This window comes from Diuraphis noxia, unplaced genomic scaffold (genome assembly GCF_037042655.1).
Source record: "Diuraphis noxia isolate RWA-SAM2 unplaced genomic scaffold, SU_Dnox_SAM2 contig0005, whole genome shotgun sequence".
Classification (NCBI taxonomy): domain Eukaryota; kingdom Metazoa; phylum Arthropoda; class Insecta; order Hemiptera; family Aphididae; genus Diuraphis; species Diuraphis noxia.
Window position 1 is genome coordinate 40,169,553 of NW_028301715.1, and position 26,177 is coordinate 40,195,729.

The 26,177-nt window shown below is 28.2% G+C and overlaps 3 protein-coding genes across 6 annotated transcripts; 2 read left to right on the forward strand and 1 right to left on the reverse strand.

The window, feature by feature from the left end:
• The first annotated feature begins 29 nt into the window (after positions 1-29).
• Positions 30-5,439, forward strand: LOC107170898 (uncharacterized). 3 transcript variants are annotated; one of them, XM_089228145.1, is made up of 6 exons: positions 30-331; positions 406-569; positions 645-1,127; positions 1,203-1,932; positions 3,220-3,489; positions 5,232-5,439. In XM_089228145.1, exons 3-5 carry the CDS (start codon positions 670-672, stop codon positions 3,481-3,483), a joined length of 1,452 nt encoding a protein of 483 aa, XP_089084271.1. In that variant the 5' UTR covers positions 30-331; positions 406-569; positions 645-669; the 3' UTR covers positions 3,484-3,489; positions 5,232-5,439. The 3 variants fall into 3 exon arrangements, with proteins under 3 accessions (XP_089084271.1, XP_089084270.1, XP_089084272.1); XM_089228144.1 differs by having other exon boundaries at positions 30-316; XM_089228146.1 differs by lacking the exon at positions 30-331 and having other exon boundaries at positions 338-569.
• Positions 4,822-10,484, forward strand: LOC107171031 (solute carrier family 35 member H1). Its single transcript, XM_089228149.1, has 7 exons — positions 4,822-5,135; positions 5,232-5,446; positions 5,512-5,584; positions 5,659-5,777; positions 8,341-8,474; positions 9,758-9,924; positions 9,982-10,484. Exons 1-7 carry the CDS (start codon positions 4,989-4,991, stop codon positions 10,243-10,245), a joined length of 1,119 nt encoding a protein of 372 aa, XP_089084275.1. The 5' UTR covers positions 4,822-4,988; the 3' UTR covers positions 10,246-10,484.
• Positions 10,485-10,642: 158 nt separating this feature from the next.
• LOC107171029 (scabrous) lies at positions 10,643-23,955 on the reverse strand. Of its 2 annotated transcripts, XM_015521259.2 has the most exons (8): positions 23,612-23,955; positions 20,367-20,700; positions 19,497-19,544; positions 18,032-18,478; positions 17,639-17,752; positions 15,564-15,660; positions 13,892-14,074; positions 10,643-11,971 (listed from the first exon to the last, which is right to left on the reverse strand). In XM_015521259.2, exons 1-8 carry the CDS (start codon positions 23,953-23,955, stop codon positions 11,556-11,558), a joined length of 1,983 nt encoding a protein of 660 aa, XP_015376745.2. In that variant the 3' UTR covers positions 10,643-11,555. The 2 variants fall into 2 exon arrangements, with proteins under 2 accessions (XP_015376745.2, XP_015376746.2); XM_015521260.2 differs by lacking the exon at positions 19,497-19,544 and having other exon boundaries at positions 23,612-23,879.
• Positions 23,956-26,177: the final 2,222 nt, after the last annotated feature.

Consider the following 26,177-nt stretch of genomic DNA (forward strand, 5'->3'; position numbering starts at 1 on the left):
TATTAAAATATATAAAAATTATATAAATAAAAATTAATATTATTTTTATAATAAATATTATCTCCAGTGTCTTTTACCGTTTACTACGTTTTTTAAACTCTGACATTATTATTGTGATTTTTGGTCTAGGATAAGTGGTTAATTTATTATCTATGGTATTGGCATTCGGCAAGACTTTATGATCAAATACATTATCATTATTCATTGTGATAAAAATTAACAAAAAAATAACATAAATAATACTTATTCTAAAATAAAATATGACTATTAAATATAACTTATCAACAATAACCATTAACCAAAATAAATGTATTAGGTGATAATTTATTAAGTAATAATTAATACTGGACCAACGTCTAATCTAAGTTTTAACAAGAATTAAAATTGTTGTTTGCACTTTTGCAGTTTGCATGGTATTTTATTAACGTTATACGACTCTACGTTATGAATTCTGAACCCATCAGTTATGCTCACAGAAACAATAATTTTGAACCTTTTAATCAAGAAACATACATTATGCTTATATTTCTACAATTCTACTGAGTACTGGTTAACATTATAATTCAAAGGTAATATTGTTATTATTTTAATTACATTTGGATAATATTTCTATATATTCTTTAATAATTCAAAATATTCTTCAGATTGTCAACAGATTGTTCTGATAACATGTCTTCCGAAAACTGCAAAAAATTTGAATGTGATGAGTGTATGAAAACATTCTCAAAAAAGAATAATTTAAACGATCACATTTTAGCAAAACATTCCAACTCAAAGAAATATGATTGTTCGATTTGTAAAAAATCATTTTCTTACAAACAGTCATTTAACAGGCATATGAATGTTCATAAAGTAGCAACTTCTGTTTACACATGTTCAGAATGTGGTTATAGTTCTCAGTTAAAATTTATGCTGACACGGCACATTAAAAGTGTCCATCTAAATAAAAACGACAGTCTTTTTAAAGTATCCTGTGTGTTTTGCAATCACCGTTGCTCCAAAAGTAATTTATCCACTCATTATGTGCTCTGTCACCCAACAGAAATTGTTAGTGAACAATTAAAGTTTAATAGCTTAGATGAATTTTATGCATGGAAGTATGAAGTTGAAGATCAAGATATTAGTAGGTAAGTAACAATAGGTTTTTTTTGAAGTAATATTATTAGGTATAATTGCAATATATTTATATTATTATGTTTTAGGTTTGTTAAAGCTCGGACCACATATGTTGGTATATCTGGTTCTAAACATTTATTTTTTAAATGCCACCGTGATGGAAAATATAAGCCTAAAGGCAATAACATTAGAAAATTAAAGTCATTAGGTACTAATAAAATTGGTTCCTATTGTCCAGCTAGAATGGATGTAATGGTTGAAGGCAATAAAGTTAGTGTACTTTATATTAAAACACATATTGGCCATGATTTAGAACCAAAACGTTTAACTCTAGCCAAAAATGAAAAAGATTTCCTTGCTGAACAATTAACAATGCCTAATACTAATTATAATGATATTCTAAATGTTGTTAAAACCTTAAATTCAACAAGTCGATTGCATCATTTAACAAGAAAAGATTTAGTTACAATTAATAGTTCTATAAAAGAAGCTGCAAAAAGAAATAATACTATGATTAAAACCAATGATAAACTAGATAATACAGTAGATATAAACAATGTTTTTGATGGTGATTTGGTAGATTTATTTAATGATCAAAATCACAAAAAAACGCCACTTATATCAAACCCAGAGAATGATTGTACGGTATCCGATAAACAAGATATTATTGTTGTAAATAATACCTTACTGACTTCAGATAATTTAGAATTAAAAAATAGTTATACAGACAAAATACAACCTTTATATGAATTAAATGTTGAGCAACAAATAATTGAATCAAATGAACAAATACCAATTTTAGAGTTCAATCATGAAGTAAGTAAATGTTACTTAATTTCTATGTTAAAACACTTATGCTAGTCTTGATAAGCCAAAAGTAATAATAACATCTAACAACTTAAGAGGACGTCGCATCCGCATGTGTTGTCTCTGTCGTACAAGTGCGTAGCATAGCAAATTTTATGCTCAACAGATCATATTTATCTCCGTTAATTTAAAATTTAGAGTGAATTGACTTTATTATAAAAATTATAGTCAAGGTTATTACTGAGGGCATCTTGATGGGCTTTTTATTATATTTTAATTTTAAAGTGAGTTATGAGTATTTTAAAATTGTAAATTGTTTTTCTATATCTAAAAATACTCATAACTCGGCTTAAAATTCAAATATAATAAAAAGCCCATCGAGATGCCCTCGGTAATAACCTTGCCTATAATTTTTATAATAGGTCAATTCACTCTAAATTTTAATTTAACAGAGATAAACGTGATCTGCTGAGCGTACAATTTGCTATGCTACGCACTTGTACGACGGAGACATGTGGGTGCGACGCAACATCCTCTTAAATAATTTTTCTAGCATATTTCAATTTTCAAAGAAAATATATTCTATCAGTTTAATATTGATGGATATCATCATAGAGGTAGTTTTCAATTGTATTCTTATTTTTATGTCAATTCAGGACATATTTAAGGGGATCTCAATGCAATATTATTTCCTCAGATCAACGTGTAACACTCACCTAAAATCTTTTTTATGAATTATTTATCTTAAAAGTAAAATCACCTATAACAAAAAATTAGAGGGTAATATTGCTGAGGTAACTGAAAAAAAAAATGTTTAAACTGTTTTGAAACAATTTTAGACAAATTGATATGTGTGTGTGAATAATCCCTAAAATATTATTCTCTATCATTTTTGTAGTAGGTGATTTTGCTTTAAGATCACTTGGAAAAAAATTTGCATAAATGTGTTTCATCAATGTTGTGCATAGGCCAGAGAGAAAAAACAAACAATGTGCTTACATCCTCAAAATTGTTTTCATTAAAATATTTAGCCTACATTTTAATTAACAAATTATTTTACTTGAATCCTTTAGCCTGACCCCGCTCCATCCACACATTTAAAATTGTCAGGCTTTGCCACTGTCAGTCTGTATAAGTTGTTATATTAAGCATATAAGCTAAGTCATATATAAAAATATAAAAAAAGTAACTCAATGATAACACTATATTTATATTAATCTACTTAACTAAAGTTTTGGTGGAGTTAAGATAAGTTTCAAGAAAAAGTTTTTCAATTTCATCTTAAATTTGTTTTAGATATTGGAAGACAATCAAGTTATAGACTATCAACAACAATTGACAAATATTGAAAATGAGAGAATTAGTATAATGGAAAAAATGAAGCTGATAGTGAATCAAATTACGTGCAATGATGAGTTTGCTATTGTTCATCAAGGGCTAATGAATATAATGAGTACAATTGATGAAAGAAGGAATGCAATCGATCAAGCAGTAGTCAATGGGGATTTAGACAATATAATGATATTTGATGAAAGTATTTTACAAAAACAATGCCAATAATGTCAGGTAGTAAAATAAAAATTAGTATTACCTTGTCCTTAAGTACTGAATTGTATAACCATTACAATTCTAAATAGTAGAACACATAATGTTATAATATGTAACTAAAGTCACTAGCAGCCATTAGGAGTCCAAATCCGGTTTTTGTGTTTATTTATAATATATTTCATACAGAAATCAATTAGATAGGTATTTAATATTTATTAATAAGCTAAATTATAAAATATTTCTATTTATAAATTAAAACATATATTTATGAAATTTTTTAAAAAGCTTGCACGGGCTTTAAAGTAGCTTCCTATTTTTACAAATAAAAGTTCTTATATAAGATATATTTATTATTGCATACTACTGTATATTCTGATAACTTCTGTCTTCAGATATACTCAAATAAAAAAATATTAATACTTTTAAGCTCTTTATTAAAACTGATATTTTATAGTGATTAAGCCACTCTAGATATTTCCACACAAAAAGCATTTTTCCATCCTATCTTACCTCATATATAACAATGAATTAACTAATGTTTTTTAGCTAATTTATACTTACTGGCTAAGAACAAAATTACTAGAATTGTTATTAATTGTTTAAGTATTTTCTTAACTTATCTTTGAATTTTAATAATATATTTTGTATTTCTACCTAATTGATAGTTGATACATTTATCAAATGCTTAATACAACAATAAAAATTTGTTTTCTACAAATTTTCAACAGTTAGATTTTGATTTTTGAGTATTGAGTAATTTGTAATCCTGAGAAAAAGTTTTAAATAATGATTTTTTTTATCTTTGTGTTTATACTTTATTGCCAGAAAAAGAATTAGATACAATCAATGATACACTTTAAGTATCATTGTGTAGGTAAACGGTAAACATAACAGTTTAAACTTTTATAGTAGTGAATATATTTTAGTTTTTCAAATTTGTATAATACATCCAATTATCCAAGTATCCAATAAAAAATATTACAATTATTATTAATTAATATCAGTACTTTTAAATTTATTATCACAAAAACTAACCTACCACTACAGCACTACTCAACTTGGTTGGTGTACTGGAACATCGGGTGTCGATCCAAATTTCCATTATTCCCAATTTATTTTAACACATTTATCAGTACTTTTAAGATTATGAGGATAAGGGAATTTTAAATTATTTCTTTTAAAATCGCCGAGTGAGATATTTTGTGTTTCATAGTTTACAGCACCTTCTATTGCAATATCTCTTATCAATTATCAGCAGATAAATATTGATGTGTTGTTATTTTGTATTCTGTTGCCTTGTCTCAGTTTGTTTATATGAGTATTGTATTTTGTATTATTTAACATTTTAAATTCAAAATATTTTAAATTCTGCTTAATTAAATGTATTCTTATCGTGTTTTTTAGCACTTCTAAGATGTATTTAATGTATGATAATTCATTTACTGTTTTATTTTTATTTTATAAGCAGGTTAAAACTTTTTTAAATTTTTTTATTTGCCACACGTTGCAATTTTAAAATGAATAAATTCAAAATTTCTGTCCAATCTAAACATTATATGACCATGCCGTTTCGTTTAAAAAATTTTTTAAGTTCTTGCCTTTTAGTACTGCCTTATTTTATGTTTTCAATTGGAATTACATTTTACCAAAGATCATTTTTACAAGTATGGACAGCTGTTACTTTAGTTTTTATAAACATCAATTGTATAGTTTTGTTGTTAATTTAATTTAATGTAAAATGTATAATATTTGTTTTATAGATGTTCCATTTTCCTTTGCTTGTTGTTTCATGTCACTTGGTTTTAAAATTTCTTGCTTCAATTTTTTTCCGGTGCTTATATCATATAATTATGAAAATTCCTTCTGCGCAATTATCTTGGGACAGTAAAGTTTCAAAATTTGCACCTATTGGAATTTCAAGTGGTATTGATGTTGGATTTTCAAATTGGGGACTAGAACTTGTTAATGTTTCATTGTATGTATTATTAACTTTAGGCTCTTATTTATTTATTTATCAGTATATAAAATTGTCTGTTTTAGGTACACTATGACCAAGTCAACAGCTATTATTTTTGTGTTAATTAATGCCTTAATTTTACGTCTAGAGAAAGCAGTAAGTTAAAGAAACAGTGAATAATAGTGAATCATTGGTATTTTTTTTAATATAATTTTTTTTTCGATTTATAGTCAGTGGTACTTTTCCTTATTGTATTTTCAATTTCTGGAGGACTATTTTTGTTCACATTCAAAACCACAGATTTCAGTATATTAGGATTTGTTTTATTACTAACCGCATCATTTGCCAGGTAAATACCATAATTGTTAATTTATGAAAACTAATCAAATTTGTTTTCATTATATATTTACTATGTATATCAGGTTCTGTTAAAAGAAAGATATTATTTAAGTTAGCATACAAATAACTAATTTTTGACCTCATTTCTATTAAAAGTTTTTACTATAAGTATATTTGTAAAAAAATAAATCTGTTATATTTTCTTGATTTGAAAAATATAATTTTTATAACCTAACAATACATAATACAATGTACGAAATAGTAAAACATGCATTTTAAGTCCGTGTACAATATTCACTCGTATTTTAACGTTGACTGTCATGAGGCTGCTTGCATCCGTATAAAAATAATTAGGTATTGATAATTTTTAGACCGCCGGCTGCCGCACCATATCATTCATAGGAGGCCATACGGCCGCAGGCTGCCGTAAATTAATTTAGATTTATATTATTAACTTTTCCGTTGCACTACAATAATGAACTTGAAAATACGCTGTGGCGTAGTGGGAATAGTTGCAATTTTTTTTCAAATTCAATAGTATATATACAAATTATAATTTATAATTAAACTGAATAATGTCTTTGGTGTACCCATGATAAATATTCTTGAGGCCGCCGGCAGGCGCATGGCAGTCAACGTGTTAATAACTATGTACAACTGTGACCAAAAGTCTATACTTTTTTAAGTAAATAATTCTTAATGAATAGTATGATTTTACACTATACTCTATTCAGTTTAAGTTGACCCACTCGTCAGACGAAAACCGGTCATGATTGCGCATGTCTCTCAGCGCTAGTGTCCGATGTCGCCTTACCACCTATTGACTATGACACCGGTCGACTCCGGTCTCCAATAGTTAACGACGATTGGCGACTAATCACAGATCATCATTCACCGACCAGAGGGGTCTGACCGTTTTGGCGGCTCAGTATGCATGCGCGAGAGTGGGTCAACTTAAACTGAAAAGAGTATATTTGTTAGCAGCAGTTGACAGCTAATTACTCATAAGTCATAACAATAGTAGTTGATCCTTGCTAGGGAAATGTGGTAATTTTACCAGATTGTACCTGGCAAAAAATTGTTGTCATTTACAAGTACTCTTAATGTAAATAGACTATAGTTATTACTAAGATTTGAAAATTGATTCAAGAAACCTTTTAAAATAACCTAAAAAATATGAATAAATTATCTAAAAATAACCTTAAATGCCTTTATAAAATAACTCGAAGTTGACATATACAGAAATAAAATAAAAAAATATAAATAAATTACCATTACGAAGTATTTATTTAATTTTAAACAACTAGTTAAATATTTCAATGTATAAATGTTTAACAGACAATATCAATATCTTCATAAAATATTAAAGACAGACATAAAATTGATAAACCAAATTAAAATTACATAAAATAATAAGTGTACGCTTGATATTTTTCAAATTGAACTTGGGATAGTTATCAGAAAACTAATGTTTATACTTAGAAAAGCTCCTATCTATGTGTACTGGTGTACTGATATAGTGATGCAGAGCTGTAATAATATATAGACTTACCATATTATAAAAACCAACCATGTTTTGGGTTTGTACTAAACTACTGTTAATATAAGTACTCTGTACACCCGATAGTCGGCTGCAGTTGTCCGCCGGGATTAATAATATTTTAGTAGCAAATTAATAATTATTTTCCATTTGTTTTTGTAATCAATTTTTAAAAATAAAAATATGATAAAATAAACAAAATGAAATATTTAAAAAAATGATATAATGTAGAAAATATAAGGATAACAATGAAGAAATTACCAGAAAATGCAAAATAAAAGTCGGTTATTTAGATTTGCATGCTTTTGAAACATATCTTCAGCTAAGAAAGCATCATCTAAGGAGTTCTAAAAAAAAAATGAATCAACTTCCGATCCTAGTTATTACTAACTATGGATGTGTATGAAAATATATATGTATAATAAATATATTTTTATTCCAATGATTTAATATCAGCTAATATCAAAACATACATGTTTATATTTAATTACATCATTAAAAGGACATAGGTCGTCTCTGTTTTACTTATGTACAACATGGTAAAAACATTTTTGCTTCTCTCTGTATTTAGAGTAGAATTCCAAAATTTCACAAGCATAGGTAAGAACTTTATCTGTAGCTTAGCGTTTTAATTTTTTTGATAGCACTAACCAATAATTTTTAATAATTAAATGAAAAAAATATTAGATTATAACTTATAAGTAATAGATGAAGTTTTCCCTCTGCATAGCAAATGTTTGGTAATTTTACTGAAAATATAGAGGGGGTAAAGTTATCTCACATTCAATAGTTTAGTATGTTGTACATATTATTTTGTGACATGAAGACTGTCGATTAAAATTTTTTCTTGAGATGGTAAATTAAAAGTGATCTTATAATAGTAAGTGTTGAATCAAAATGTATTTATATCATTAACTCTCAGGGAAATGATTTAGAAATTGTATATTACTTTAACACAGTGTGTTATACTTGATATTAATATTGATTATAATACCTAACAGCAATAATAAAGTGCATAATTTATATATTACAGTGGTTTTCGTTGGACACTATCACAATTTGTTATGCAGAAAGCCGACATGGGCATGAAAAGTCCTGTTGATATGATGTATTTTAGTCAACCCTGGATGTTTATTGCGATATTCCCAATTTCATTGTTTTTAGAAGGTAAAATATCTTTCACTTATAATTTTAGATTATGAACAGAATGATGAATTTATTGATTCTACAAATACATTTATTTTGATAGGGAAGTGAATCTAGTTATTTCTTTATGAAGGTCAAAAGGAAAAATTCTTTTGTAGTTTTCAAAAGTGTTGGGAAAAATGGTTTTTTACGCACAATTAGTATTGAAAAAATTGGTTATGTTTTCTTTGGTGTTACTCAAAAACTATATAATATATAGTATATTATACTTAAAATTGTTCGAAAATTTTTATGTGACAATTTTCAGTATTTGATAAAAATTACTATTTTATACCATTTAAAATATATTATTTTACCTTTTTTGAGCTTTTTGACATTTTAAAATTTTAGTTTTATTTCAATAAATATTACAAAAAAAAAAAAAAAAAAAAAAATGGGTCAAAAACCTTAAAGGTTCATAATATAATATTATTAATAACAGTTCATAAACATTAAATTAAATACACTTAGTCAATATTTTTTTAAACAGTCAAATCACAGTTACTTAAAGTCAAAGAAAGATAAAATTTTGATATAATTATTATTCAAGCCTTCAAGGCATCACAGTTTAATTTAACCAGAGGCAGACTGGCTAGGTGGGATATTGGGCATAGTCCTATTGTGCTGCTAGCCTCCTAAGGCTGACTAGGCTAAACTATGTAAATTTTAAGTTTCAACTAAAATAAAACCATGTATAATAAAATTTATAATTTAGATAATTAGTAATTATTAATTACAAATGATTACAAATGAATTTTTCAACAATAAAGATGGCCATGCCCCCTCCATATTCCATATAACCCTGTATTTCCACTAAGCCAGACACCCATCATTACACCTCTGAATTAAACTTAACCTGACCTAAATGGGAGTAGAAAAATCAATAAAATTTGATATTCTAATGAAAAATAATGAATTTAGTTATTTTTTTGCAATTTAATTAATACTATCTGTGGGTACTTGAAGCAGTTCGATTTAATTTTGGCTTTTATAAAATAACTTCCATTACAGTAACCCAAACAACATCTAAGATACTGCAAAACGGTGCTCTCTTCCACGCCATTTTGTTATTTATTGAATTGCTCATAGGCGCCAATACGGGGTGGCTAAAAGGGTATTAGCACTCCCAATTTCTAAAATTAGCACCCTCAAATAATGTTCGTGGTTATGTATCAGAAACTTGTACTTGCAAAAAAAAAGCACTCTTAGTTTTTTAATTGAAATTGTGCCTATGGAATTGCTTTCTTAAATATTGGATTATTCAGGTAATGATTTCTGGAATTGGTGGATTAATAATGAAAATATTCGATGTTATGAAATGGTTATACGTATATTAATGGGATCGTTCCTCGCTATTGGACTTGAAGTATCCGAATATTTTGCTGTATATAAAACATCAAGCATTACACTAAGTATAATTGGTATTATCAAGGTCAGTAAAACTATTTTGTTAATTGAATATTTATTTAATTAAGTATTTTATTATTAGGAAATTTGTATTTTAATATTGGCTGTGGAATGGAATGGTGACAAAATGACTAACATGAAGTTCTTGGGTTTAGCAATGTGCATGATAGGTGTCACTGGACACGTGTGGCTAAAGTTTTCAAGATCAATTGAAAATCGATATGGAATTATTGATAATGAAGATAATAAACATTTAACGTTACCAGATAGTGATTCCGATGATTCTGGTAATTCAAATAGCTCGACTGAAGTGCTTTTTGATATATTAAACAGGAGGCATTCTTAAATAATATTGATATGCTTTATGTTTAAAAGGCTGTGAATTTTTTTTTTTAAACTTAAAACATTTCCATCATTAATAATTCAACATCCATTGGCTTGATTATTTAAGTAACTGTGATATTATATACCACAATTGTATTTATATTTGTTTATTTAGTATTTAAAATTATAATCACTTAAATTTTAATTTATTTGTTAATACAAATTATTGTTGAAAGCATTAAGTTTTGTTTACATTATTTATTCATAAACATGAATTTAACAATATATATATATTGTATATTGTGTATATTATTTATAATTGTTTAAATTATTATTTTTATCTTAATGGAAAGTTTAAGTTTAATTTTGTTGTGTATATTGAATTATACAATAAATTATTAAAATATTGTAAAATCAAATATTATATATCGTCTTTATTGTTGATGACGTAATAAAATATATGTTGTTTTCAGTACTTTATAAATATTACAAATTAAGATATTTTTTATGTAACTATTTATATATAAATGTTGTGTTGAGCATAAATATCATGCATTATATTTTTGTACTTTAATTTAAATTAGTGCTATTAAAATAAAAATCTGTGCTTTTCGTAAAATAAATAATAATTATGTGCAGTGTGATTCAATACAATGTTTATGATAATAAAAATAATAATAATAATAAAAATCATAATTTAGTAACTATCAATAATAATAATAATATTATCATATACTTAAATGTTTATTGATCATACTTTGAGATCAAAATTTAACAAATGAAAAAACGTTTGCTTAAATTTACTATTCTACAGAATACACTTTACAGTAAAATTCCGCTTAAAAATAGTTATGTTTATTATTCTTATAGACTATAGTGAATATCCTTAACATTTGACATCAAGATGAATTGAAAAAAATATAAAATGTATGACGTCAATCAAATTATCAAAGCTCTATTACCTAATCAGTTCAAAATATAAATAGAAAAAAAAAATGAAACTAACAATATTATGCAGGTATAAAAAATATAAACTCAACATTGTCTTCACTTGACTAGCACACGTGTGGGTTGAACATAGTTCGGACGAAGGTATTATAGTATGTAATCATGATATGTCGGGTATTATAATAATTGTCATAGGCGGCGATTGGATGGGTGAGTAGGACTCCCCTCCTTCCTCTCAAAAAAAAATTTTAAGATTCCTGAATTATTGAACATTTTCTAAAGTCCCCACTTCTTAATTTCTAAAGAAACATTTAAGTCTTCCCTTAAATGCAATCAAATCTACGCCTATGATAATAATATAATAGGTGGTCTGCAGTAATATTATCATGTGGATACCGGACGTCCGACTTGCATCTCGCTCTCAGCGATCGCCATCCATTGGTTGCGGCTGGTGTCGAACCACGTCAGACCAAAGTTGTACTTGCCGTTGAGGTTTGCGTGCTGACACCGCGAGTACCACCAGCCACCCTCGTAGTTGGCCGCGCAGTTCGCCGTGCTGGCGTCTTGGTCGCGGTCTGCCGTGCTGAACCGGTGACCGTTTTGGAAGGACAGAGCGTCGGTGGCGTTGCCACTGTAACCGGAAATGTCCAGCCTGTAACCGTCAGTGGAGTTCGATATCGAAAAGTTCGAGTAGTTCGCCCGCCAATGATTGCCGTATATGTCGGTCATCTGGACGCGCAGAGAAGACGCGTTGTCCGCCGTCAAACGGTGGATAGCTTCGTTGCCCAACCAAAAATCGCCTGTAAACCGCGGTGAGAATAATTTATAGTAATATTTTTTTTTTTTTAAAGCCTCATTATAATAATGTTTTAATAATTATTATTATTGAATTCGCATCAATTTAGTAGCAACAAATTATGTTATGTATAGACAGGTAGGTAAGTACCATTGAAGGAAATTGGTGGGAGAGTTTGAGCGAACTTATTCCATTTAAATAGTGATAAGTGATCTAAATATTTACTTCAAAACTCCTTTAAATATGCAAAAACACATTTAAAATACAATTTTTTATTTTAATTTTGGTTCCCACTCTGAAGTCAGAAGTTGAAACGGGGGGAGGGAGGATTGGCTCCTTCTTAAAAATGTAATTGATTTTTAATGTAAAATAAAATATAAACAGTTCAAACAATATATTGCGGATTAGTAGCCAGTAGGTAGTAGTTACCTACTACCTATGGGTTACTTGTTTTCGAATAAACACATAACATATCAATGTACCTATGTATGCATTCATATAAATTATAATCGCTGAATATGGTGTAATAAATGGAAGGAAGGAGTTTATATTTTAGTAATTGCTTACACCATTGACTATGGGCCACGCCATAGAATTATAGGTAGGTACCTAACATTTAAGAGAATATCCATGTCGTAACTATTATAGCTTAGGTTATTTATCTAACTATAATTTTAACTATTTTCTATTTAAACGCAGGAAATAAGCATGAGTGATATGCAACTAAAACAGTAAACTCCAATTACCTACGCGAAAGGGATGAGTGAGTACAAAATTATCTAAAAAAATATATGGCGCACTTTCAACATTTTTTTTGTTCGTATAATATCTTGAGTACCTACATCTATTATAGTACTATAGTAGGTATTGTTATAAACCTATATCACCTGATTAACTAGATACCACAACAATACAACATTTATATGATAGTTCTACTACACCTACACATAACACATTTGTGTGTATAATAAAAGTGATTTATATTTTTAAATTTATTAATAAAAACTGATCAGCTGTATGATATTTTGGTACAGCTGATTATATTTGGCTTTTGTGCTTTTCTTTTCTTTTCAAATTGAAAAATGACATAAAAACGTTAATTTTGTTTTGACCTCACATTATGATATACCCATAACCCATATAAATATATTATAGGTATCTACCTAAACAAAATGTAATTGTAGTTATATTAGGAATTTCTATAACAACATATTTAAACTGCGCATCAGTATTCAGTAAATCCTTGAAAAATACCGTTAGATGACTGTAGCCCGTAGGTATTGTAAGGGTTGGTATAGTTTATTGGTTTCTATAGAACTATGGGGGTCGGTTACTCAGTTGTCAAAACGATTTACGAATAAAAATATTGTGCTCGATCTAGTAGAATCTAAAGACTTACAGAAGGACGTAAATATAGGCTTCAGTCTGGATTTTATTTTATTTTTTGGTTTGGGAATCAATTGAAAAAAAAAATTAAAATTTTCTGCTGTAAATTTTTTGTTATTTATTATACATGTGAACGCGATTATTATGTGGTCTGGAAGTTTGGCTCTTATATTTATATAGTTGTATCGGTGTAATTATGCGCTGCCAACAAACCGTATCATTTGGTATTTTTTATTTACTAGGTCTATAAATACTAAAAAAAGTAGGAATCAACTTTTTTTGAGTGGGCTGGAGAACCTTGTAGGTACCCCTGGATAACTCCTTGGGCCTTAATAATAAACTTAATAAGGTTCTTTCTATTTTCTAATCATCCCAATACTTTTTTTAATTCAAATTATTATTAATTCACTCACTAAACTAATTACAAGTTAGGTGATTGTAATTATTAAACATAAATAAGTTTATATGTATTCATTTATCATTTTACTTGTAAATTAATATTAATACTATAATTGATATATATTCCATATTCACTTACCGTATAAATTTCCGAAACCTTTGGCATACTCGTTCCAATTGTTATTGAATTTGAGATGGTCATTGGTCCTTTTTTGTACCGTAATCCAAGACATACCATCCGTTAAGACACATTGAACGAGCAAAGGGTTTTTTCCATCCGGTGCTATCAGGTACGTTCCCGAGTGTTTCATTTTAGAACAATCTATACAATAAAAATATTAAATTATTAGATAACTACATATAATTAATAATGATAAAAATATCATAAATATACAATTGTATATAATATAATATATAATATAAAATGTATGTTCCTACTCCGTATAGTAAAACCTATAATTTATATTGATTAAGTTAATACAGATATTTATTTATCGTCAATATGTTATATTTTTACAATGCACCTATGTATTTTTTGAATTTCGAAAATAATAGTTATAGCGCAGAAACCTTCACGGGACGCATTTGACACATCTATAATTTCCCTATCTGGCCTATCTAGTTTATTAAAAAATTATAATATTTGCGTAAGAAAATTAATAAACTTCGTGATGGTAGTATACTAGTATACGGAAATAAGGAATAATATTATACCTGCAGTATCTATAAATATATATATATATATATAATGTATTATACTATTAATTTGTATACATTAATACATTGAAGTACATACCACATAGTCATATGTTTAGACGTTTAGTTACAACACATACATAATATGCTCTATATTATACTGCATATTATAATTTGGATATTAAACATGTAATTCTAGCTATTGCCTATTAGTTATACATTTATGGAAATACAGACTAGGCAATTAAGTAAATTTAATAATTTTTATTCAGATGAAGCCCTGAAGGTACAAGTACCTATTATGGATATACTTTAAGTCATACCAGTAGCTATATACCCAGTAATTAGTTATTTGTATTATACATGTTCTATTATTTACTACATGACGCACATAATGCCGCATATATAAACATGGAAAACGGAAACAATGCAATAGTAACCGGATGAATATGAATAAAAAAAACCACCTGCAGTAATATTCGATATGGTTAACCGATCAAAATAATTAACTAGTAAATACTTGCTGCAGGGTAATATGAGCAACCCCATTTATAGTTTACGCTTCAAGAATTATTTAACGGACTTTTTCGATTTCAACTCGTTATTTTAACTTTACATATATGTCTTCTATCATAATCCTTTTATAATATTATATATAATAGTATATTCGTATATAAATACATAATAATAAGCCTATACGTATATACAGTGACGGCACTACGTATTTTGGGACCCTGGACAATATTTTTGGTGAGGCCCTGAATTTTTTTTCTCTAAATACCATAAAATTATTAATAAAAAATTAGTAGACATGGACCCCCCTGGACATGGGGCTCTGGGTATTTGCACCAACTACCCACCCCTTAGCGTGCCGTCACTGAGCGTATTATAACTATAAAAAATAATAATAATATGTATTAATGCACTATGGCATTAGACACTTTTTCCCTCGTGATATTGTACACGGATATTATTGTTGATGAATAAAACATTTTTTTTTTCTAAATTAATTATAGTGAAAATAATAGCACATAATATTTAAATGGTAATAGTATGATAAGTATTTATACACACGCTGACAAAATATGTGGGATAGTTCTCAGTTTCTCACATACCTTTGGGAAGTCCGTCGACAATTCTTTCGAATGAATTTTGCAATGTGGCCAATTCGTCGATTGCATGTGCACATTCCGTACAATTTTCTTTCATTATCTAAAAATGAAAACAATGGTTCTATTAGATTGAAATCAATTTCATAAATATTTTCATACTTCAAGCAGTATAAAATATGCTAAAATATGTTAATTAGCTATTAGCAGTGGTTACGAATGTTACAATGATGTATTTTACGGTATTATATCTATAAGGCATAGATTGGCACAGACATGGTTTCAAACAAGTTAATGGTTATGGAATATGCACAATTCTGCATGAAAACAATAACTGACAACTGTTGAGCTGAGTAAATATTAATACAATAATTACGTTTGCAAACGTCAAAACAATGTTTTTGATGATATTTTTCTTGATTAAAAAATATTTTATTCTTCCCGGTTTCGAAATATCTGTTATGGCGACATCTGTAGTTAATATTACTATCATTATAGTACAATAGGAGTATAATTATTATTCATAGTATGATGGGTAATATTATTGATTATTAAAAAAGATACTGCCTTGATAGTCATTATTTTACGTGAAGAAAGAATATTTTCCCTTATCTATTTATATCTTTCAACTCGGGGTAAGAAACTAAGAAATATTTTACTCTTTTACAGTCTTACAAAGTTTATCTTATACTTTTGTGAAAAAAAATGTATTATGGACTATGATGGTAATATCATAATGAGCGTACAACTATATATATTATACTTATTGATCGTACACTCGATTATGCTTAATAATCGTTCAAAAATTTATATATTTTTTATAACCGTTTTGTTTTAACAGGTTCTTTCATGATAATATTCTCTAAATGACAATAAAAAAAATAAAAAAAACTGAATTTTAGCGGAATGCGTATTATACCTATTCTATTCCTTTTTTGAGTCCCCGCGCAACACTTCCGTTTTATTGAGTTTTTTCGTGAATGCATATTATCGTACATTTGTACGTCGGTATAATAATATACTATAGTAGTATAGCTCATTGTTTTAATTTCGTACATCGCAAAATACAGTAATGGTTGTCCTGCTCGCGTATTATTGTGCAACGTTATTTTTAATTTTTTTTTTTTTTTATCATAGAAGTACGTGCATATTATTATAACTATGTTCATAATTCACTATACATATTATTTACTATAGTCCACTATTTTTATTACGTGCGTGCGTGCTGTAGGTACTATGAGTGTATTACAAGGAGCCAGTTCGTCCGACATATGGAATTGGGCAGGTGTGAGGAGCACCTGACCACCGTCGCGCCGCCGACTGTGACCTCGTGCTTGCTCACGATGGGACGAAACGAATAATATGGTAAAAATACAAACCACCTGCCGCCGCCGGGCAGCGTGTGCATCGCTCCGGGGGCCCCTATGTATGTATTATTATTATTATCTGTGGCACAATAACATTATAGGCTATAGCGAACTATGAAACCACCGCAGATGACGATGGACCAGTTTTTTTGTTGAACTGCAGGATGGAAATTCGGCGAATCGCGTACGGGTGCTAACGTTGACGTAATATTATAATTTATTATATATCTCATAGGTAATGAGCAAAATTCCGAAATCTGCTTTTTTTTTAAAAAGAAAACTAAAATGCTTGTATAGGTACGTATACAGAAAATTACAAAACCGAAGGACCAAAATTAATTCAATACGATTTATCTACTGCCGTAATGTTTGAGTATATTATGTATATGGTAGACTAGTTAGACTACAAAAAAGTCCTAGGAGAATAATTTACCTGACTAAGTTAACAATCAGTCATGCATACCTACATATAGTATAGAAATTATAACAATTTATTCATTTTAACGATATTTTTTTATGTAAACAATTAATTGGAACTTTGACATGTTAATTATAATTATTTGATTTTTTTTTAATAAATTATTTTAAATGTGACCTACCTGTCAGATAAATAAAGGTTGTTAATTCATTTAAAGTACATTTAGGTGTAAGGAGGTAAAATAAAATAGGTAGTCGTAGATGTTTATATGTTATAGCTATGATATAGGTACTCACATTAGGGTTAGTAACCGTTTTCCCGATTTGTTTTTCATTGTTGTACATGGTCATTTTTCTCTGTATGGCCGACATCCCTTCGCCGAGGGCTTTTGTAGTCAACATTTGGTTGTTCTGTAAACACAATCGTTACACACTTACAATAAATTCGTTGATAATATGATCTATAGACTATGATGTAGGTACCTACGAAGTATCTATACAAATAATTATACGCGATATACGATGCGTTTAAATATAATATAATTACTACCTATACAAATACTAAAATACTATATTAATATAACGTAGAACATAATACCTAAGTATCCGAGTTTGGGTGAATTTTTCGATTTTATAATATAGTGACATAATATGTATATAATAGATGATATAATATATTGCCGGACTCACTTGGTCTTCTTTAATGATGGCCACGGATGCGTTTATCCGGGCCACGGTAAATTCGATTTTCGATATTTCTTTACGCACTTCCGGCAGACACGCGTCCACTCGGTCGTCAAGATTTTCCACGCTTTCCAGCAGCTCTAGTAAGGACCCGTGAAGCCTGTCCTGGGTGGCATCCTGGCGCGTGGCGTTAAACGCCAGCGCTTCCTTGGTGGCGTTAAGGTCAGCCTCCAGCCGGGACAGACGGTTTTCCCGCTCAATAGCCGCGCTCTCTCGGTATAGCACGCCCTTCATACGCTTCTCCAGACGGGCCATCCGGTGCGCCAGGTATTTGCGCGATGACTCCAGCTGTTCCAGCTCTTGCGCCTCTCGGTCCGTCACCATGGTGGTGATGACGTTCGTCCGCAAACGCTCGATGTTATTGTTGTCGTCGTCAACGTTAAACGCTACTCGCTGCATTACAAACAAAAATTGGGTGTTATATACGAATATGTTTATAACGATTGCACAATACACGCATCTACAGATAGTAATCAGCAGTGATACTATAGTGATGTTAGTGTCAAATAATTTGATAAGTTATAACCTTAAAAAAAAACCCAACTCAGTTTCATGAAAAGACGATTTGAAGTCTTTTATGTAATTGTTTACCAAGTTATTATTTAAAAAAAATATTATCTTTGTATGATTTTAAATGGATTTAAATACTTTTAAGAAGTAACTACCTATATGCGATTCACCAAGCAGCATGCTTATCTCCATATTTCCTTTAATAATGAACTTATTCAAATTCTGATTCAACTTGGACATTTTTATTATATAGGTAATACACAAAGACCATTTTTTTCTAAATATTGAATTTTTTTTTTTTGTATAAAGTTATGTTTTTTTTTTGAATAAATCCCACTCGTTTTACTGTAAAATGTAAATTATTTAATTTAGAACACTATATCCCCGTTGTGTTCGTTTGATCATTTATTATATCAGTAGATACATATAGTTACGAGTTGATATTAAGTATTAACTTCGAAGATAAAAGATAAAAATTAAAATTAAATCTATTTACTAGTCAGCATTAAAATATTGGTTACTATAAATACGAATTTTTAATATATAGATTCATAATAGTCAATATTAAAAAGTCGGTCCCAAAATATAATTTTTTTTTGTATACGATTTAAGGTATTTAATTGAATTATGTTTCTAAACATAAGCGTTTTCAAGTCCTTAAATTATTTTTAAATTTTACATAAATTAATTAATAAATACCTACTATAGATAAGAAATAGGTATGCGTTTAGAAACCGAGAATTTGGAACGCTTGCAGACTGAGCTCTCCTAACTTGTTTATTTTTTATAGTTATAGAACAGCGGTTCTTAACCTTTTGTAGAACACGGACCCCGATGAAAGATTTTTAGAGATTTTCTATACTATAGAAATTGTATAATATGTAAGTACATAAATACTCACTTTATAAACGTTTTTATAGGCGGTTTGTATGTCATTTTCGTTGTTTTTCTGGAAAATGAATACAATAATAATTATAAACGTGACTTAATGTTTTGATTTGTTACATAGTGCGCGCTTTTGTTATATACCTTAGTATAAACATTATAATAGTCGGGTATATACACGGATAGACGCTAGACAGTATATTATATATAGGTATGCGCTCGTTTTGATGTTTGATCTTCCCCATAAAAAAATCACCGAAAACGCCATTTGGCCAATGCGGGAACAAATATCTGTCTGGCGGCAGACGTGCACCCACGTTAGCCATATGGTTTGATAGTAATTATTATTATCACGAAGGTAGAATATTGGTCTTTGTTATTTATTTATTTTTAAAAAATTCTGTGTAAAATACGTCACGACGTGACGTTTGAAATTGCGATTGATACCTATATGCGCACATTTTTTATTTAATTGAGAAGAGCGCCATGCGGGGTGTATAATAAATAAAAATATATGCACACACTGCACAACTGCATAGGTACCTATACGTATTTAAACTGATACATTTTCTCTTCGTATTTACCGCCAAGGAGAGGCTTCACCTCAAGTCAATTTTTCACCATCATAAATATAATATATGCTATGTAAAATTCTCATTGTAAATATTTGCAACTGAATATTTTCCAAAAAAATAATTATCGCCTGTCATTGTCTTTAAAGTGTAATTATTTTTCCTCCAATATTATTAGTGATTTGAATCTATATTTGTTTATTCGTCTATTGTATATTTATATACCTAGGTAATGAACGCATTTCTACTCGGCTGTTCCTTATAAGTTATAATATATATCTAAGGAAAAAAAACAATTTCTAAGTTTCGCTCACTTTATCAATTATGTTTTGATGTTTAGCCATGGTGTTAATCTTTTTCTCCAATTCGGAATGCTTAGCAGATATTTCTTCCACATTCTTCTTAACTGACAGTAATTCTCCTTGCATTGTTTGCAAGTCTTTTCGGTCAGAATCCAAGTCATTCCTCAGTGCTTGCAGATCGTTTTGTATGGCTACAGTCTTGTGTATCTGTGCCGTTTCATTGATGGCCGACCACACTGCTTGCATTTCTGATCTCAAACCACCAATTACTTCCTTTAGCCATCCTACGGCTACTTTATCGCGGATCCCATCGCTGTTAGAATGGGCCATCCTCGTATGTTCATCCCTAATATAAAGACAGTAACATATTATGATTGATATAAAATTACTATTTAAATGATTTATCATAATTTATAAGTTACTCTATAGGTATTCTATATGGAAATGTACATTATTAAAGAAGGTTTGTGTTTCTGAATTGTTAAAAATTAAAATTGCTTCTCTAGTAATTATACTGCAAAAAACCTATGAATAATGAATATATTACATTTATTTTAATCATTCAGAATAATATTATTATGTGTATTTATGTGCATTTATTTCTACTGAATTTAACCTCAAAAACGAATGTTATACATCGCGCTACTAGTTTAACAATTAAAAATAAACACGCCAATGTGTGAACATCCGGATACGATACATAATAATTTCACTCCTTATTGTATCTTTCATTCTATGTAAATATCTAAAATGTTATGTTAACAATAATATGTAAAAAAAAATGTTAGTTTAAATAAATAAATCCCATATTTACAACTTTACAAGAAATGTTGTAGACAATGCGTAGGTAATTAATATATTTTTATAACTTGACATATCTACTTAAAAATGATATATTATTAACATTTACAACGTAAACTAAATACTAGTTATTTAATAAAAAACAACTTACTAGATACCTATTTTATTATTATATTATTATTACGCCTACAAATATATTGGAACTAGGATGTGATCTTTGCGTTGCGTTATTCATTATGCTTATTATTACAGTTATTAATAAAATATATAATTAGTTAACCATCCTGTAAAATATCAGTAGATTATCTAATAATATCATGATATTAGAAATATAAACTGTAATCCCAATCAAAAATTAAATGGAACCCTGAGTACGTATATTCAAAAACATTTGCATAAAAATTATGTGCACCTATTATAGTTGGGTACATAGTCAAATACTATTTATTTCACTATTTGATAAATTACTATAATCGACTATTAATATAATTAGTATGTTTGGTAGAAACCTGATGAAGATATATTTATATAGTATTAATTTAATGTTTAATAAATTATTGAACGTGGCTTACAAATTCGGTTGTTATGTATTTCAATCTTTGTTATTTTAATTTCTTCAGATACTATAGTATCTTAATGTAGGTATTCTATTTATGAGCTTATGTACTAGAAAGTAGAAACGTATACGATAAATATTCATAAGAAATATTTTCAGTATTTACGACATATATGTGAAAATAAGACAAGAGATATTTTAATATTAGATACAATTCAATTTTTGGAATTTAAATCTGTCGGTTGTTTTGTTTAGGATATAATTTGAAATAAAATAAAACATTTGGAATATTTTATTTCACGTGAAACTTAAATCATCATATTTTTTTCAATCTGTTTACTCCTTACTACGATACATTCATAACAGGTATAAAAGTAATATTTGCAATATCTTAATTTTTAAAACCAACACTATATTATGACACAATGTAAATAACTCTTTGCGTTTGCCAGTTAGTCGTTTCTAAAAATAATGTTACTCCAGGCACGTGGATTTGTGTAACGATTTTTAACGTCTTCGTTAACATTTTATCCACACTGCTATTTTGTTCACAATAACTCCTGACTCCGAGTCCGGACTATCGTCAAGATCACTAAACTTTGTGTTTACAAGTTATCACAGGTAATTAAATATATTTATCATTACTTTTTATTACTTTTTACGATGATTAAATTTTTTATATGAATTTATAATAACTGCATGTTAAGTATTTATTTTAGTTATGTTATTGTTATTATTATAATGTTCAAAAGTTAATTTTATAAAAATAAAATGATATAATTAATATCATATAATTTTCTAAGGTAATTTTATCTTACAGCCCAACGTATAGAGTAGATGTAGGTATATTTAGTCGAAAAAACTGATAACTATAGCTTTAATTATATAAAATTGTTAATGTTGGTGAGGTTCAATGTGCTCAAAATAAATTAGTAACAGATAAATTTATAGTTATTATTTTTTTTTTTTTAAACATTAATGCCTTAAATAAAAGTTTTGTTCAATATGTGGGAATGATAGATAAATAATAGATGAAATTTATATTTATGAATATAATTATTTGTTTATAAAATAATATATAATAGTTGCTACTAGATCATAAACTATCGTGTATAAAAACACGAAATGAACAGTATTGTACACTTGATTTTAACCAGAACACGCTTAGTAAATAAAGTACCAAGTTAATTAAAAATAAATTGTACCTAATTCCTGCAAATTGGTAAATATTTATTGAATCAGTAGAAAGCTAATGGTAACTTAAATATGATATAGTGGCTGGGCCATTAAATTTTAGTGAAGTATTAAATTAATAATTAGTTAAAAATTAAGGCAACTAGGAATAATTGAATTAAAGCAATTTTAATGTATGTATTATCTAATGCATATACTAGATAATTATTATTTTTCAATTTTAGGATTTTAAGAAGGGCCGGAGAGTAGGATATAATTTCTAATAACTAATTAAGATAAATAATTTAATTGAATTATTAATATGTAAAAATATATTTATAAACTTAGATCATTGGTTACTTTAATTTACCTAAACAAATTTTCTGAGATTTAAAACTTTTTGTGATATCGTTTTATTTAGTAATTGAAAAAGTAACTTTTAATTGCTAAAATTATAAATAGACTAAATAATAATAAATATAAGAGATCAGTATACAATATGATATGTATGTTAAATATAATGATGAATTATAATGCTGTATTATACTTGTACTTATTTAAAATATTAAAATATAATGGAATATTATTGGCCTCGAAGTAATATATTTAGTAGTCTACTATTAGTAATTGTCAATTGATACCCAAGTATGTACAGTGTACACTATATCGACTAATTATATATTTGGTAAGATTCATGACAAAATATAATATAATATAATATATTCACCTGATCAATTGAATTTCTTCTTTCAACGCGTCGAGGTCTGTGTTTCCTTTCAGAGATTCGTAAAGCGATTTTTCCAACTGCTGGTAATCCTGTTGTCTTTTTTCTATCAGCAAATTCAGTTGGTTTTTAATAGCCCTCAACTCGTCTTTATCGAGTGCTGTTTGAGACTTGGCGGGATCCGTGAATACGCATAGAGCAACAGTTACCACCAGGAACAGAAACATGGTTGTTATCTTGCCTGAACACTTCGTTTCAAACTGAACACGGTAAACTAGTCCGTTCAAGCCTGTCCCTGTACGCCGGCCAGGAGCAGATGGTGCATGGCTCGTGTTCAGTTTGCGCATGCGCACATCGAATCCGGTTTTTTTTCACTTTAACGTGTTCTTAAATACGCGGTAATAATATTATAACATTGCAGAAACACGAGTGCGGTAAAAAAGTAATTTATGCAAAGAAAAAAATTAAAAGGATTGTTATTAAAGTGGTTATTTATTCGAACACTCTATTATATCAACATTTGATCAATAAAAAATCCAGTTATGCAGGTGTTTAACGAGCTTAGGCACGTGGATCAGTTGATTCTCTGAATTAAATGTGTACCGGACTTGCTCGTTAATTATTCATCATTGGATACTGCAGGAGTTAAATGTACTCTTATAATATGTATCGCAGATGTATTGCCAATGCACGTCGTGTTTGAATTATTTAATTGATGAACGTATCTCCAGGTACGTGTATAATAGCCAATAGGTACTTCTTTTATAGGTAGTTCTATATAATAAAGTGAAACTAAAAGATGCATTATGTATAGATTTCATTGATGAGTTCGGTTGTTTATTACAAATTTTCTTCCCGTAGGTAGGTATAGTTCTTTGTTTTTCACTGAAATACAACTTTTTGAAACATATTACCGGGTTTTCGCGAGGATTTACCCATTGCGATATCTCCTGAGATAATAAATATATCATAAATCTGTTTTCAATTATTAAACTCTCGTAGACAAGGACTAGATGTATTTTATCTTTTAATTTAATTTAATTTTTGATAAAAAGTTAAAAAAAAAAAATAAAGATACCTATTTTATAGCGTTTATTTTGCTGAAAATGCTGACCTTTCAACATTTTATTTTCATTAATTTTTAATATGTTTTTTATAGTTTAAAACAACGAAAAACTGATTTTTATCTGGGTGGCGAGTCCATTTCTACAGCTAATTGGTAATCCTCACGGGACACCCTGTAAATGCTATATATAATATATGTATTATACATTGTCTTGTATTTGTCTATTGCTAATCACTATATATACAGTGTGATCACGATAAGTGGAAACACTCAATAACTATGTGCAGGCTTCATATATTTCAATTCTGCTTTTTCGGCTAACTAATAAACATTATTATACACATTTTCAAATAATTAGACTATTTTTTTGACACTTAACTTTGCGCATGCGCACAATAACTTTTTTTTTAAATGGCATGATCCATTTTTGACCACAAATTATTTTTTTTGGTATTTTTTTATGAATTTTAGTGGTTAAATTTCTTTTCTAAGTCAAAAAATGACCGAGTTACAGCAATTTGATTTTACGTTATTTGCACGGGTATAACAGATTATAAAATACTTAGTTAATAATAAAAAAATAAAAATAACTAATCCAATTTATGAAATACCTGTTTACCTATTGTAATAACGTAAAATCAAATTGCTGTAACTCGGTCATTTTTTGACTTAGAAAAGAAATTCAACCACTAAAATTCATAAAAAAATACCAAAAAAAATAATTTGTGGTCAAAAATGGATCATGCCATTTAAAAAAAAAGTTATTGTGCGCATGCGCAAAGTTAAGTGTCAAAAAAATAGTCTAATTATTTGAAAATGTGTATAATAATGTTTATTAGTTAGCCGAAAAAGCAGAATTGAAATATATGAAGCCTGCACATAGTTATTGAGTGTTTCCACTTATCGTGATCACACTGTATTGATCACTGATATATATACTGATCACTTCAATCCTTTCGATTATTTATAATTATCGATAGAGTATAGAGTAAACTGTAATGAGTAAATTACATACACAATAATATATCAATTTAAATACACATCGTTATTAAATTCGATTTATTTAACACTTAGATCACCGCAATATTATCTCATAAATGCCCTATCTATAATAAATATAGACATATAATAATTAAGTATAAGTATTATTCGTTCCTTTATATTAATATATACAATAGTACATAATTGAATTATTTCTATAAGTTGACCAATCGTCGATCATTAATTAAGGTTATCGGCTTACACTTTTTTTTTGTTATTGAATGCATTTTTAATTGACAAAATAATTATTTTGAGTATTTTTGGAAAAAAATTCTTGAAAATCAGAAAATTTTGAAATGTATATAGTAAGTAAATTTTATTCTTTCACATACAAAATTATTGAAACACACATATTGTTACGTTTGTTTGATCTGATTATCTGTGTATAATATATTTATAATTAATTGGTGCTAAAACACACTTATAAGTACTCACAGTGGCGTATATAAGGCGAGTCATGGG